The sequence below is a fragment of the Gambusia affinis genome, linkage group LG17, assembly GCF_019740435.1.
Source record: "Gambusia affinis linkage group LG17, SWU_Gaff_1.0, whole genome shotgun sequence".
NCBI classification, from domain to species: domain Eukaryota; kingdom Metazoa; phylum Chordata; class Actinopteri; order Cyprinodontiformes; family Poeciliidae; genus Gambusia; species Gambusia affinis.
Genome location: NC_057884.1, coordinates 22,997,703 through 23,014,896, shown reverse-complemented (window position 1 = coordinate 23,014,896; position 17,194 = coordinate 22,997,703). Strand labels below are relative to the sequence as shown.

The window sequence follows — 17,194 nt, the reverse complement described above, 5'->3', positions numbered from 1 at the left end:
GAGACACACAGGACACACAACCATTCACACACACACTCACACCTAGGGAGAATTTAGAGAGACCAATTAACCTGACAGTCATGTTTTTGGACTGTGGGAGGAAGCCGGAGAACCCGGAGAGAACCCACCATGCACAGGGAGAACATGCAAACTCCATGCAGAAAGACCCCGGGCCGGGAATCGAACCCAGGACCTTCTTGCTGCAAGGCAACAGCTCTACCAACTGCGCCACTGTGCAGCCCGTTACATTTTCATAATGTTTTATATTTGTTTGTGTCAAATAAAAACCTGGTAATTGATTGTTTTATTGTTACTGTTTTACTGATTATTTATTGTTGACGTCGCTGATCCAAAACAGTTTTACTATGCAAAACAAAGTAAGTGACAGTAAATAAAGTTCTATTTGAAAAATAACTTCTACACACTTTAATTTTTCTTCATGTTGTACTCAAAAAATCAGTTTTCCTTCACAGGTTCTAGCTTGATGCAGAAAACGGATCTTTTGAGTTTAAAAACAATATTTTTAAATCATTAGTACAACAGATGAATTGAAACTTTTTACAGATACCAGTTCTGACTATCTAGTGAAAGTAAAGCCTTTTATCTACTGAGGTCGATCTTCTGCAGGTCGACCTCGGAGCGACTCACCAGGATCCGGATCAGAGTCCGATCACTGGTACCGTGACCCTGGTAAGGCAGAAAATGGACCAAATGAAGTTTTAGTTGGAAATTTTGATTCCTTTTCATGAATCAAACTTAGTTAAGTTAAATTATTATCTATGGTTACTCTAACAAAAACTGTATGTTGCATAAAAAACTGTTAACAATCTTAGAAATATAGTTTGTCAAAAGGTATTTTCTACACAGCAAAAACTCAAAATTATGATTTTATGCTGATTATTTGTGCAAAACGTTTGACACCAATATATTCTGATTTCATGAACGTGTGTGGGGGGGCTGGTTGACCTTTAACCTTTCATTAATATCTTCAAAGCCAAAGCAGCATAAATGTAATCGAGTTGATTGACACCAATTTCATCTGATGTGAAGAAGGTGGGGGGTCAACCTGACTCAGGTCGGCTCCAGGGTGGGACCTCCTGTACGGCCAGTACAACCACTGTTCCCAGTGGTCGTTTTCATCATGAGGATCTTTGGGCTGCACTTGGTCTGGTTCCTCACCTTGGACCCGTCTGAACTGGGGGGCCAATCAGAGGCATGAAGCCCAGACAGTTTAACTCCTAGGATCACTGGGACACTGAAACCCCCAACATGATAAGGTGGCAGCGCATGGAGGGTGTGTGTGTGTGTGTGTGTGTGTGTGTGTGTGTGTGTGTGTGTGTGTGTGTGTGTGTGTGTGTGTATTAAGTAACCTGTTAATTATGTAGGAAAGAGAGAAAATGAGAGAAAGATGAATAAAGTTGTTTTTTAACATGAGGAAATGAGAACAATGTGATGGTAAGAATATTCTGACTTTTGGTCCATTTGTGAAGTGAAATGTATTTTTTAGTTGTTTTATAAAGTTTTTTAGGCTCTAATAAAGTTTTTTAGGCTCTAATAAAGTTTTTTAGGCCGTTATTTAACAGGTTGAACAGGAAATTGTGAGGAGAGAGAAGGAAACGACATGCAGCAGATTCTGCAGGACTGGGAATTAAACCCAGTTGACAAACAAAACCTAGAAGTAACGTCCTAAACAAAACATCATTTACAGTTTTACTATAAAAGCTGATTAAAAAATAACTGAATAAATAAATAATAAAACATAATTTACAGTTTTACTATAAAAGCTGTTTAAAAAGTAACTGAATTAGACATTTCCTGCCCCTTTTCCTTCTCTTTTATACAAGCAGACAGCACATAAACTCAACAACACAAAAGTTTTATATTTATTACAAAGTATTGATCTAAGAATCGATTTCTTCCTGTAATGGAAATAATTTCTGATTAAATTCTCTGTTTTCATTCTTTCATTGATTCTTCTTCTTTTTACCTTTTCTACAGTTTTTCATGTTAAATTGCACTTTTTTGTTAAGTTTGTTATATTATCTTGAATCCGTTATTCTAAATAAAGACTAACAGAAAGATCACACAGTAACTTTTATTTTTGATAAAAACGTTTTTTTCTTATAACAAACAAACCAGATAAAACAAGTTTGAGCTTCTTTATGGTCCAGAGTATTAAATTATGATTACAATTATCATCTAATATTATGTACAGATTAAACTCTAATCTTAATTTAACATCCTGGAACCTGAAGAAATCCAAACCTGTTAAATCAGCTTTTTAATGTTTGGTATAAAAACAAAAACAGGATTTATCAAATAAAAACAGGAGAATGAACTGAACTTGTGTTGATCCTTGCTGGTCATGTTGACACTCAAAGAGCTTCACACTACAGTCACATTCACACACATTTACACACACATGCAGGTCGGAGGGCAACTTGTCACTAAGTGCCCTGGGGCAGCTCAACATGTGGCTGAGGAAGCTGGAATCGAACTTACAACCTTCTGGTCACAAGACGACCACTCTACCCGCTGAGCCACAGTCACACTAAAACAGCCACTGCATGATCCTTTTATAATCTTATTAAAATACAGATTTAAACAGTTTAATGAGCTACAATTCAGTGCAATTTAATATAAAAAGTGTGTAGAAAAGGTCAAAGGTCAAACCATAACAGCACAAGAACAGAGAAAATAAACAGAAATCATTATTATTAAAAGAAAACATTTTAACTCTTAAATCAATAAGTTGCTATAAATATTGAGCCCAGTGTTGTTGCTCTAAACCAGTGAAGGGAAAAGGGCAAAACGTAACGTTAATCTGACCAGTTAATCTGACCAGTTAATCTGACCAGTTAATCTGACCAGTTAATCTGATTCAGTTAATCTGATTCAGTTAATCTGACCAGTTAATCTGACCAGTTAATCTGACCAGTTAATCTGACCAGTTTAACAATAAAACTGAACTTTATTGTTTGGAGTTTCTTAAATTCTTTTGGGTCGATTTGCAGCGACCAACTGACCTGACCGACATGTTTTAGGAGATGTGGGGGGAAACCGGAGCACCCGGAGAAAACCCACGCAAACACGGGGAGAACATGCAAACTCCACACAGATGGTCTCTGTGAAGACGCAGCGCTAACCGCTGCACCACCGTGCTGCCCACCTTTTTTCCAGTTGGGTTGGGAAGGGATCTAATTTCTAGTCTGTTAATGGGGGACAAACTTTTCGGTTTTAAATGTTAAATTTGACGGAGCGTGGCATGGCGCCCCGTTCACAGAGGATACAACCTCCGTGGGTTTGATTCCTCTTTTCCTCTCTTGCTCGTCTTTCTCCCTCCCTAAATATCAAAATCAAGAACTTTAAACATGTTCTTGATGTTCTTCACTCTTTTGTTTCTTTTTTGGTTTCTTCAGTCCCAGAGTCTTTCGAACTTTTTTCCAAATGGAAAATTTATATTTTTTCTTTTTGCCGTCCTTCATGGTTTCAGTGTCTGGATGGTCCAAATCCTCCAGGACGGTTTCTGCAGGGATCTTTGTCTCTTCTGAGGATTCTGGATCTGTTGAAACACCTGATAAAGGTTCTCCTGAGAGTTCATCCTCTGAAGAAACCTGAGGACTTGAGTCTTTAACCGGGTCCACTTGGTTCTGAGAGGTTTCCTCCATCTCTTGTAAAACTGTGTTTGGTTTTGGTTGTAAATCTTCGTTCTCATCTCTCAGAGTCTCTGCCAGTAGTAAATCCTCTTTCACTCTTTCTAAATCATTTTTCAGACAACTGATCTCCTGCTGATATTTCTCTGCTTGTTGTTTCATTCCAGTTATTTCTGTTTCATATCGAACGTTCAGCTCCAGGTACAAACTGTTAAACTTCTCCAGCTCATCCTGGGCATTTCTTTCCTTCTCCAGCAGGGATTTAATCTCTGTTGTTGTTTTTTCTCTGAGGACAGTAAACTCAGCTCTCAGCTTGTCCAGAAGCATCTTGTCCTCCTCTGTTTTCTCTAGATGATCTTTTCTCTCCTGCTTTATCTGCTCCTGGCAGGTTTCAACCTGCTGCTTTAAATCCATAATGTCTCTCTCATATTTACTCTTTACCTCCTGGTGTGAAACGTGAACCTGATCCAGTTCATGGATCATCTTCTTCTCTCTCTTTTGCCAGATTGTTATTTCTCTTTCCATTTTTTGGGAGAGCTCCTCCTTCTCAGCTCTCAGCTTGTTGATGAGCTGCAGATTCTTCTCCTCTCTTTCTAACTTGGCGTCTTTCTCACGTCTTGCATCCTGCCGATATCTTTCCACGACTTGCTTTAGTTCACAAACATCACTTTTGTAGTTACAGTTCAGTTCATTATATGAACATTTGAGCTGATTCAGTTCTTTCTCCAGGAGTCTCTCACTGTCTTGCAGGACGGTGATCTTTTGAGACATTTCTTGAATCATTTCATCCTTTTCAGCTCTCAGATTCTCCAGCAGCCGTTGTTCCTCACTCAGCCTCTCTTCATAAAACTTTTCTGTCTCGGCCTCCTGCCTCACCAGAGTAACTTCGGCTTCATACTTGGACTGCAGCTCCTTGTAGGAAGTCTGGAGTTGGTCCAGTTCTTCTTGGAGGGCCTCATTTTTCTCTCTCTCAGCCTGTATTCCAGCTATAAATGCTTCCCGGCTGAGGAGGTGGGCCTCCTTTAACTCCTCAAACTCTTGTTGCAAAGGTTTCTTCATGTTTTTCACATTCTCATGAAACTTGGAAGCAATGACTGCAGGATTAACATCTACTGGATCACTGGACGTCTCTTCTCTCTCTTCTCTCTCTAGTCTCTCTAGTTCCCTCTTTGCCTCTTCGGCCTCTTTGATAAGTCTTTCTCTGAGAGCTTCCTCCTGTTTTATCTTCAAGTCCATCTCCTCCAGCTTGGCCTCCAGGTCGGCCATGTTTTGGTTCTCTTCTAACCTGGCGTTCTCCATTTCCAGACAGGAGTTCAGTCTCTGGATTTCCTCGTCTAAGATGTCCAGGTGTGCAGGAGGGAAGCTGCCTTGGTGGTTTTGCTGGACTCCCCTTCTGGCCTGGGGTCCCATCATTTTGTTGCGGTAACTCTGAAATAGTTGAAACATTTTCTCCTAAATACAATCACTAAAATCGTCGATCGGTAAACTATCTGAAAGAGCTTTGCACACGTCTGAACTGGTCAGTGTTATTGCAAGCAATGAAAAATATGCAGAATTGTGTTACATACAATTCTGCAGTTGATGACATCACAGACTGCATCGCCAGTGACATCACAGAGTCTTCCTCTGCTGGCGGTGTGACATCATTCCACCACCAAATATCTTAGTCTTTATTCTTGTTTACATTCAAAATAGTTCATGTTTTTATCCAAACTCATTTCTGTTTTGGACCAGATCAAAAATCTGAATGTTCATAAAGGGCCTGTTGTGCCAGAACATATTGATAAAAACCAATTAAACTGTTAAAATATCAATAAATAGGTGTTTCAGCATTCCATAAATGTTTCTTAAAATAACATATTGAACATCTTTTCACACTAATCAGTCGGTCCAGGATTGTTTTTGTGGTTTTCTGCAATCAACATCACAGATTTTGTGGTGCTAATTTAGAAATATTTGTAAGGAATTTTTACGATATTTGTGCTAATAAATGATGTTAAATGTGATCTTTAATTAATCGCTCTATTGGTCATGGACTATAACTTGACATCAGGTCAGACTGAGACAGCAGTCACTTCAACCCAAATGTTTTTGGCCAATTTTGAGAAAAAATGTTGATAAACTCAGAAAAAATGTTTGGATCTGTTGATTTTTGTGTGAATTTTTCAGTTATTGGTGAAAAACTGGAGGCCTATTGCTATAATTTGGAGTCTAGACCCTCCTACCCTTAGACCCCGACTAGTTGTCGGGTTCTGGGGTTCTTTGTTTTCTTTGTGGATTCCTCTTTTTTTCTTTCCTCTGCTGCTACTCACCGTTCATCCACCAGATGGCGCCAAACCCAGCCGTTCATCCTGCACACCAGAGTTCCATCATCTCATCAGTCCTGGAGCACAAGAGGAACCGACTTCCAGTAGTTCGACGCTGGAGTGTTAGCCAGCTAACGGTGTTTTTTCTTTGAGACGTCCTGGATTCTCCTTGTGACAATCTAACCTGGTTTTTTGGACCAAGCCTCCCTCGTGACGCCGTGGAACGAACCCACTGGTTGCCCGAGTTCCCAAACTCACCTTCTCTGCCTGGTTATAAGTTCCTCCTGGGTTCCCCGGCTGGCTGTCGAGCTGCTCCTCTGTCTCCGCTTCACCTGAACTTAGTGATGGGTAAATGAGGCGTCATGTATCGTTTCGACCCATAGCAAAACGGTATTGATACGATGTCGATACTGTCACTGAATACTGACACCTGCTGGTCATTAAAAATCCCTACAGGCAACGCAGTTAGACTGATTTGATGACTTAGTCTATACCAGGGGTTTTCAAAGTATGAAAGGGTGAGCCCCCCTCCAAGGAGCCCAATGCCTGCTGCGCAGGAGAGGGTGGAGTTGTAAAAACTCCGCCTTCAGCCCCCGCTCTGGCCAAAACCAGTGATGGCATAGTTACTTTGAAAAAGTAACTTTAATCGGACTACTGATTACTCCTTGAAAAAGTAACTTAGTTATATTACTGATTACTTGACTTGGAAAGTAACTAAGTTACACTAAAAGTAACTTTTTAGTTACTTTCAGCAGCTGCTAACAACAACGCTCTGCCTCCTGTGAAAATCACATTGATCTTTGCTAATACTTAATTGGAAGTTATTTTATAATGGTAACATCAACAATGTGTCTCCACTGATAAGGTTGAACTGAAGAGGAGATTGTACAAAAATAAAAAACATGAGTAATTTGTGTGGTCCACTGTTGTCTGGAAAACTCAAAGAAGGATTTTAAAGCCCCTCCCCCAGCCTCCAGATTCTGCGTTCGCCCCTGAGTTTGATGTGCAGCGCTGAGCTCCTCCTGCAGCTCCACAGCTCCGATGGCTGCGACACTTACCGTAATATTAATAATTATAACGGTGCTAACTTGCCATTATAACTATTGCCAACTACGGACACGTTTATTCGTGGCTGTTTTCATGTTTATTGCGCTGTTCATATTGGTTTCGATATTTGCAGTTTTCTGAGCGCATAGCCGCTTCGATGTCATTCAGAGGTAATAAATTAACTTGACATTAACAAAGACACAGCGGACGGATCATCCGGGAAATGATGAACAGGAGAGACTGAATAAAACTAAGCTTAATAACGGACAAATTCTGGGATTTATTGAGTCTCTGCTTATTTCCAAGCCCAAATGAGCAACTTCACGATCAAAAACGAGCCCAAAATGGCGCAACCCGCCACTCATTAAACTTGCAAGCGACTTTTAAAAGATTAAGACCAAACCAGCTTATAATAATCCGACTTGGCGACATAAACAGAAAATAGATCCAGTTTTACCACCAACAAAATGCGCATCTCCTCCATTGTTTACATTTCTGTTGCATAGAGGCGTCGGTCACTCGACAAGGCGAGTAGAAATACGATTAAATAACAAAAGAAGATAATGCGCAGTAACGCATAAAAATGATTTTGATAAGTAACTGTAGTCTGACTACTGGATTTGAAATATAGCAACGTTCTACGGAAAAAGTGGTCCGGCGTTAGAAAGCGTTACTGACATCACTGGCCAAAACATCCTCTAAGGTGGGAAACATTTCCACTGATCCCGCTCCTGCACCACAGTACCAACTTTTTCCTAAATCCACAGAGTTGATGGGTAATGCGTAAAAGACGTTTCTCTCACATCAGTAGACAGCAAGCAGATAGCTTTTCCGGTTTACTTTTTCCCTCGCATCGCGCCTCCCCTAAAGTGCTCTGGCGCCCCCCAGGGGAGGCGCGCCTCACACTTTGAAAACCGCCGATCTAGTCTATACAATAAGATTTAAGTCATTGTATTTTATTGTATATTATATATTGTATTAATTCATATCTTCAGTTAAATTCAAAATATATTTGATATTCTTCGATCCAGTCAATAAATAATGTGAACATGAACCAAGTGATGAAAGTGAAAGTGAAAGTGTTTGGAATGAAGATGCTTGTGGACTGTTTTTTTTTTCTTTTCACAAATTTTCATTCAAAAAAATAAGTTTTTCCAACATTTTGAAATTTAGCCTGTTCCGTTTTTTAGACAAAACTTCTCCTGCTGTAGAAAAAAATTATGTAAACAATACATTTCTATGAAATAGTTTATAAAAAGCAACTGAGTAATTTGTAGAATGTATACCTGAGTTTATCCAGGTGTATCTGGGACTTTAATGCCTCAGCATTGAGGAGGTGAATTTATTTAAATAAAACAGATTTTAGTGACACTGTATATTGTTCATATAAATTAAATTTTTTCTTTTATATTTATTTTGTACGTAGGTCTTTATGAATGTGTTTTGCTGGAAATGTCTTTTTATTTATTTATAGTGGGGTTGTCTATTTTATTTTTTTCTGTCTAAAGATTTTAATTTATGGAGGGTAATTTAAGAATAAAATTGTGAAATGTATCATTTTAAAGGAGAAACATTTGCAACACTTAACCTGCAGAACATAATATGAAAGTAAACTAAGAGTCAATTTCAGCTGAATTTGGATTCAGATCCAGTAGAAACTGAAAAGAACCGGATGAAACAACAACAAAGTGAAAACCGATGCCTTATTTTCTGACGTAAGAGCAAAAGGATCCCAAACTACCAAACCTTTTGTTTGCCTTGAGGCTCCATAGTCGACGCTGTAAAAGATCAAGAATTATTTTGTAAAATGCATCCCGTTGACAGATTCGCTTCCTTATAAACACAGTTTGGAGCATCAATGTCATTTCAATGTCATTTCCTCTGCACTGATCTCATCATCAATCACAGTGTAATCGATACCCTGGTTTGGTAGCAGGATAAGCATGGAGACGCCTTCCTGGTTTGGCAGCTGTCTGTTTTTCATTCTTCTGATTTTCCACAGTTCACAGATAAAACACAGTTTCTCCTTGAAGGATTCAGATTGTCCTGTTGACTATCTACTCATATTCATGGTCATAATCCTTCAGTAAATGTGACAAGATGAAAACAAGCCAACAGTTGTTGTGACAAAAGTTACAGAGTCTCATAACATCTCTGCCTTCCAGCCAGAAACAAGCGATCTCCATTTACACTGGATTTATATTCCACACTGGGGCTTTTGATGAAATCTTTAAATATCTGGTTGGATCAGCCAATCAGTGATCTGCTGATTTGTGATTTTACAGTCCGGAAAGTTTTAAAACTAAAAATTGTCCTGAAGAAAAAGTAAAAAGTATCCGTCCAAGACATTACTAAAGTAATAGTAAAAATGTATTTGGTAAAAAAGGTTTAATCAAGTACAGAGTAACTAATCAAATTATCAATAATTTAACATTTAAAAATTGCATAATCAGATGGACCTAAATATAAAGTTATGTGGAAATTTTGGTATTTTAAGAACCAAAATGACAATAATTCATATAAGTAACAAAAAATAATAAAATCAGGCAAAAGAACAAATTTCCAAATAAGTTTCAATAAAAAACTGCTAAACTTTAACAAAAACTTCAGGAGTGTGTCTGTGTCTGGTGAATTTATGGTTAAAACATTTTTGATTTTCATTCAGCGAGTTGAAAATCCTGAAATTTGACTAAAGAAAGAATAAAAATACAAGCAGTTAAATGAAAGTAAGTGAATAAAATGATGTAGTTGTGAACATTAGACTATGATGGGAGCTGAATGCAAAGTTTTATTTTTATGCATTCTGTTAATTAATGTCAAAATATATTCACATTATGATAAAGCATTTCAATCTGGAGAGACTCAGACAGAGAAAGGGAAACAATTAGAAAATTTATTAACAGCATAAGTTAAACTTTGGCGCTCGGGCCCCAGCTGGGGTCATCTATTATCTCAAGCTTTGCGATGGGCTCGGATGGTCATCCCGGACGCTGATTGGGTCGTCATCCCCCCAAAAAGAGGTCGAGGCCGGGGCCAAGGCCGCAGAATGGGAGGTGGAAGTGATCAAGGAGGGAGTTACGTTTGCTTGGTTTTCAGGGTGTAATGAAGGTTTTCATTACTTGTATAAAAACACTTAAAAGGGGTTGAATGAGGAGACAAATACAAATTGAAGTATTTTATTGTTTGTGTTTTGTCCAGTGGCACCTCAGCTGGAACTGATGGTGTCCTGTTAAAATAAAACAAACAAATGGATGGGTTTTGTAACTGTCTGAAATACACTGAAATGTTTGTAGAAATGGCTTACCTCTGTCTCTTCCTCTGCAGGGTGTTCAGGCTAAAAGATTCCCCGGGGGCCTGAACACCTTATAAAGGTTCCGGAAGAGACAAAATGCAGATGGAAGAGGGGGAGCGATGAAACTATGCATTTTAGAAGTGTAATGATTGGATTTATATTTATAGAAAGGTATTTTAGAAATGTAATGGCTGCTTAAAAATGAAGAGTGTTGTTATTATTATGTTGAAGATTTAGTTGTTTTGTCAAGATTGTCTGTGTATAGGTATTTTGTTCTACCCTGTTTCTTGGTGGGGTTGTTAATGGGAGCAGCCAGGGACTATAAAAACCTGTATGTTGGCTACATTAGAGGTTAGTAGGTGTGGCTGCTGCTGAGACCCATGGCCATAGTAAGCAGGATTGTTTCTATGTTAAATGTTGGAAAATAAACACCTGGTTGGTCTGCACTATTTCTCTGCCTCAAGACTCCTCTGTAAACCAGCCGCTAAGGGCCATCCTAACACAGGGGTAGAACCGTAACTAGAGGAGGTAACGTGACAGGGATAGGCTTGAGTAGAAGTACAGGTTGCTGCTAGAAGATATATCTCCTAAAATAAGGCCGATGCCTGGCTGAGGCTAGGGTAAAGGAGACAGGAAGTTGGAAGGAGAGAGGAGTTGCGGTGACAGGATTGCGAGATAAAGTTTGAGACTAAAAGGGGTGATGTTTCAGTGAAGGGGAGGAGAGGAGAAGGAAGAGGGAAGCCGGCGGGGCGCAGCTTGGGGGGGGATGATGAACTGCTCAGAACATGGGGCATGGGATGCACAGAACGCAGGGCTTGGGCTGCAAAAAAAAGATGCAGGGTTTGGGATACACAGGGCTCGGGTCTTAGGATATATGGAGCGCAGGGCTTGGGATGTGCAGAGAGCGGGGCTTGAGATGCAAAAATGCAGGGCATGGGAAACAGGAGATGGGGCAGGGAATTCAAGATACGGAGCATAAGGAGATGTGAGTTAAAACCTGCAGGGCAATGAATTGTGAGATGTACTGGGCATAGGATAGAGAAGCTGAAGAATTGGGATCTACAAGGGATGCTGCGGGACAATAAAAGGGGCTACTAAGGAAAAGGTTAGATGGAACACAGCAAGGCTTAAGAAGGTGGAAGCAGGACCAAAATGGGATGCTGCGGGGCGGGTACAAGGGACAGCTGGAAAAAAGCCCAGTGGACAGGGAGGGGAGTGGTGGTGAATAGCTCCGACACTGAATATCTGGTGGCCAGTAAATAGGGACAAACTAGGGCAGCTGAGGGTAGAGGACCGCTGGTTAAATGGCCAGCTGGAGGAGGGGCAGGGCGTAATAAGAAGGGATGCGAGAAGCAAGGGTTATGGGATGCCGAATAATATTAACCAGTGGAAGGTGCTATGGGACGGGGACAAAATACAGCTATTTAAGAGGCCAACTAGGAACTCGGGATAATTTGGGCAGGGGTGATGTGCTGCCGGAGAAGAGGGCTAAGGAAGGTGAAACAAATGGTGAAGCGGTGAAGGAGAGAAGAGACGGTTAGACATAATTAGATTAAATAAGATATAAAAGATGGAGTTAGAAGTGAGAGGTGCAGACTAATTCTTACTAAAATGAGATACTGGAGAAGGGATTAGACTCACGATTAAGGGGTCGAATAATGTGGGTGTTAGATGAGAATACTCCGGAAAGTAGATCTGAAAATAAGAATGTGGGAGCGGGAGGAGGGTCAGGTCACGTCTGAGGTCATATGGAATAAACCAACCACCACCAGTGAATTGAGCAGTGCTTACCTAGGCACTGAGGGAGCGTTGTGCTGAGAGCACCGATGAGAGGTCAGGGCTTATGTAAGACGAATAGGCTGATGATGACCAGCAGCCGAGTTGCTGGAGAGACGTGGAGGAAATTCCCTGAGCGGCTGCGGATGTAGCCGCCCCATTCTGAAGGAGTGGCCGGACAACTGGTTGAGGGGGAGATTATTGGCGGCGATGAGAAGTCTGAGGTGTTTAAGGAACCAAGTAGTGGACATGGGGTTACCTTCGGGAGTGAGGAAGAGGGATTCGGAGGAGAAGCTAACCATTCGTCTAAGGAGAGCAAATTTGAACATAGCAAGAAAGGGGCAAAAGGGACCGTTGATGCGTGCTACGATGATGGCGCACGTGCCTTTGGCTTTAGAATGCTTCAGGGCTAAGCTGTAATAATCGGGGCGGAACTTAAGGTCAGAGAAAGCTAAATCTCTAGAGGGAACGTAGAGGTTATTGGGAGTAGTAAACTGCCCCTGACGAAGGAGTCCGTAAAAAGCTAAAAGGAAAGAGCTTGAGAGGAGAGACTTGAGGTAGGGAGAGTAGGAGCTGGAGCTAAGAGTGACGAGCAAGTCCCTTAAAATAGGGAGAGTAATGGGTTTGCGGTCGTTGGGGAGTGCTGGACGCTGGGTAGCGAATCCTTTCAAAAGGAGCTTAATTACAGGATTGGAAAAAAGACTAATTGAAGGGGTAAGCAGATGAGTAGATTGAAGAAATTAATTCCGGCTAGGAGACTGCGGATGTAAGAGTGCTTAGAACCGGAATTAACGAAACAGTGGGTCAAAAAGGCAACGACGGTGTTTATAGGGACCGGAAAGATGGGAAGAAGATCCTGAGAGATAGGCAAAATCTATTAAAATTTTTCCATGCAGATGAGTAGGATTTTAGCGTGGAAGGAGCTAGGCTGCTTTGATATACACTTTAGCGGTTTGGAGCAGAGATTGCAGAGAAGGAGAAATGAGTTCAGGACTAGGTCTTCGAAGGAGGGAACGGGAGTCGGGAGGAGGTCGGCTGACGGGCAGAGGTGACGGAAGACCTGAAAATGGAGACGAGAGAGCGCATCGGCGATGGTATTAGAGTGGCCTGGAACGTGGCGCGCTGATAGGAGGAAATTGTTAATGACGGATTGCCAGGTGATGCGGCCTAGGAAAGGCATGATGGAACTGGAGGAGGAGCGACCTTTATTGATGGCTTCCACAATGGCTGCATTATCACAGAACGCCACTATGCGGTTGCATTCCCACAAGCTCCCCCAAAGCCGACAGGCCGCTGCGATGGGGATAATTTCGTAATAGGCTGACGACTCATGCCATGGAGTGGAGGGGGGACATTTTTCTGCGAACCACTTGCCCTGAAAGAATCCTCCAAAGCCTGCGGATGGGGCTGCATCAGTATAGAACTGGATGGAATCAGTGGAGAGAGAAGCATCGTCGTAGAAAAATGAAATGCCATTCCAGCTGTCAAGCAGTCGGGACCAGAAAGAGAGGTCGGAGCGACACCCGTCATCCAGCGAGACTTGATCGAACAATGAAGGGACGGAGTTGGCTAAATCCAGGAGCCGGGAAATGAAGGAACGCCCTTGGGGAATTATACGCATGGTGAAGTTGAGATGGCCGAGCAAGGAGAGAAGCTCGTGTTTAGAAAGAATGGAGGATGGGAGGTGGGACTGGGAAATTTCGCGGATGCGAACTAGCTTATCGGTTGGTAGTGAAGACAGCATCTTCTCGATGTCCAGGGAGATACCGAGAAATTCTAGCTTCTTTGTCGGGCCGGTGGTTTTTTCCTCGGAAATGGGGACGCCGACGCGATTAAAAAGATTCTTGAGTTTCTGAAGGGAATGGGATGTTTGAAGAGGGGGATCGATAAGGAGGAAGTTGTCGAGGAGGTGTAGCACGGAGGGGAGTTTGACGATGTTGAGCAGTATCCAACAAAGGGCCTCGGATAACATGTTAAAGAGACATGGGCCACTCCTGCAACCAAACGTAAGGCGAACGAAAAAGTAAAATTTTGCGTCCCACATAGCACCTAGGAGGTGCCACTGGGAGGGATGCACGGGCAAGATCTTAAAGGCATCAGTGATGTCGGCTTTGGCTAGCCATGCACCCTGCCCGGCGGATTTAATCAGTGAAATAGCGTGATCAACCGTGGCGTAGTAGAGAGAAAAAGGAGGTTTAGGGATGAGACTATTGATGCTAGGGTGAGGACCAGAATGCGGCACAGAGAGGTCTAGAATTAGACGTTTTTTACCGGAATGTTTCCGGGTTGCGACGCCAAGAGGATTAACGCGAAAAAGGGGGAAAGGAGGGGAAACGAAGGGGCCGATGACATAATTTTTTGAGACCTCTTTCGCTAACAGCTGTGAAACTATGGAGGGTTCCTGGAGAGCTGATTGGAGATTAGGGATGACGAGGGGAGAAGCGAGAAATGGAGGGATGCCTATCATGAAACCCTGAGAGAGGCCAGTGATAAGGAAATTAACGAATGTACGATCGGAGTGACATAGCAAAAGATTAGCCAATTCAGAGATGAAAATAGAAGTAGAGAGGTGATGGGAAACTAATTCCTGGAACCTCGACGGCTTTGGCTGGGAAATGGACGGCGAGGACAGACTGACTTTGGATGTGCGTCTATGCAGAGACTACATATGTGGAGAAAAGCACAATTTGGGAATGAGCACATGCTTTCGTTAAAGTTATTACAAACAGGCATAGTAAATACCTGCGCTTTTCTCTCGCAATGATCAAACTGGCCAGTGTTCAAGAGTGACGGCAGAGGCAGAGCAGAGGAGGGACTAGGTTTGAAGGGGAGAGAAGGACAAAAAGCGCTCTGGTGGCTGGTAGAGCCGCACTGAAAACATGAAGTAAATTGCGTGATCATGATGAGGATTTCCATATCCAGGACGGACCAATCAAGACGCTGGCCAGAACGGGAGAGGACAGCTGCAGCTTTGGTGGTGAAAGCTTTATGGTACTGGTAGAATAATGACCGGCCGTAACGCATGTGGAGGTCGGAAATTAGAGCCAGGTAGGTGTCTAATTCAACCCGGCGGTCGGGGTAGAAAGAACAGATGACGTCTCGGTACACGCTAAAAGCGGTGTTAAAGGAAGAAAGTTACTAAGTTAGCTTAATTTGGAAAAAGCTTGGCTCTTTCAATTTCTTCCTGTTTCCCGGATTCTTCCAGCGAGCAGTGTGTGCCAATCAGGAACAACGAGGCGTGATGACGTCACAGAGTTACAGCATTTAATCCAATAGAAAACCACAAAGAAGTAACACACAAGCTGCAAAGCAGCCAAGATACAGACTTATTACCTTAGACAGACAAAAATATAAAGCAAAGACAGAGAAAGAAAAAGCAAAGACATAAAAGAAGGACAAAGACGCGTCTTTGGAGAGAGCTGTCAGGAAAAAAGCAGAATCGACCAACTATCTGAATTCCTATTATTGAGCATTCACTTTTCTAGTGAAGGCGTTTCTTTTTGTTAATATATGCAAATAGGGCGTTCCCTGTTTTGACCAACCAAAAGCTACCTTGGAAAGACTTAGACCTTCCCCTCAGTTTAGGCAGAAATCAAAAGTCGTTTACTACTTGTTAAAATTATAAGTTATTTTCATCAAACTTAGTTTTCTGCTTTTCTGATTTCAGCATCTCCAAAAACTTAAATCTTTGTCTTGTCACAGAACAAAATGAGGTAGAATTCCTTTTCTAATTCAAACAATTTTCCTTTGATTCCGAAATTGTCACTGATAATACATTTTCAAATACATTCATCATCTACTAGATTAATACTTCTAACTTGGGTAATATACTTTAATCAAAAACATGCGATTAGTATTTAAAGATGTATTAAAATTAGACGTTTGTACCAGGCTGTAACCAACTCCAGATGCAACCCTCTTCTCTGAGAAACCCCCGACCTTCGACCTCTGAGCCGGGGAGATATGGTTTATGGCCCACCTAATTTAAAGCCTTTCAAGAGAATAGTGTTTTGGTAAAACTCCTCCAAGAGAATGTTTATCTCTTGCCTCCTGGCTGTCTCCTAGCTTACATCTGTTTAGCTTTTGTCCAGATAAGAATGTTCAATCTACCTAAATGCACATGGCTGTGAGATTAACTATATTACACACTCAAAATAGTTATATTTCCTCAACAGCGGCTAGAAATTGATCGATAGAGAGATCCTTCGATAGGTGGGGATCTGAATTTTTAAGAATGGCGGAGAAGTTTTCCGACACGCTGGTCGACTTCTGGGGAGGGCAAAAGGATGGACGCCAGATTGACATACTGTCCTTGGAGAATCTTAGTACGGACCTTAGAAGAGATGTGGGAGCATTGAGGCGTGTATGGCGTGCCTGAAGACGACAAAGAGTGAAATGGGGGGTGGGGGGACTATATGAGCTAAAATAGAGAGAGGGAGAAAAGAAAAGGAAGACTTACCGAGAGGGGGAGTTGGACGAGTGGAAGCGAGGGTGAAAGCCCCATCGCTGCAGGGTGGCTGTAGGGTGGACTGAGGAGTAGCGAGTTGTGGAAGTGGAGGGAGTTGCAAGTGGGTAGGAGACATCCGGAGAGTCGCTGTGAAGAAGGGCTGAGAGCGAGGATATGGAGCGCTGAAGGGAATCCATGGAGGAAACGAGGACGTGCGTCTGATAAGGAGGTGGGGAGGATGAATGGTGGAGACCTGAAGACGTCCCCGGTGCTTCTGGAGTTGGGTCCACAGTGTGGATTGGAGGAACGGAGGCTGATAGCTCGGGGTTTTCCGGAGACCGTGGAGCTGGCAGAGAAGAGGGTGGGCGACCTCTGTGACGCTTTGCGGGGGGAGCGGATGACTTGCAGGATCTCTTCCACTAACTGGAGGAAGCGGAGGGGAAGTGGGTGGAGTAGGGGAAGAAGAAGAATCTCCGGGAGGCAGGAGAGCCGCGAGCGAAGCCACCTGGGGGGGGCCTGAGGCCAGGGGTAAGGGCGATGCCTCTCGAACAAAAGATAATGGTTGGGGATGAAGGGATTGAGCGAGAGGCGATGCGAACGCTGCGGCGAGCCGGGAGAAAGGTGGAAGGGCCGGGGGCCTCCAAAGAGGCGAACGGAGAATTCGGTGGGGCAT

At 42.4% G+C, this 17,194-nt stretch overlaps 1 protein-coding gene across 1 annotated transcript; it reads right to left on the bottom strand.

Annotated features, from left to right (window-relative positions):
- Positions 1-3,094: 3,094 nt before the first annotated feature.
- Positions 3,095-5,149, bottom strand: LOC122847005 (trichohyalin-like). Its single transcript, XM_044144352.1, has one exon. It carries the CDS (start codon positions 5,097-5,099, stop codon positions 3,366-3,368), a length of 1,734 nt encoding a protein of 577 aa, XP_044000287.1. The 5' UTR covers positions 5,100-5,149; the 3' UTR covers positions 3,095-3,365.
- Positions 5,150-17,194: the final 12,045 nt, after the last annotated feature.

Excerpts from the sequence above, each read along its gene's own strand:
- LOC122847005 (XM_044144352.1), bottom strand. The coding sequence starts at position 5,099 with ATGTTTCAACTATTTCAGAGTTACCGCAACAAAATGATGGGACCCCAG.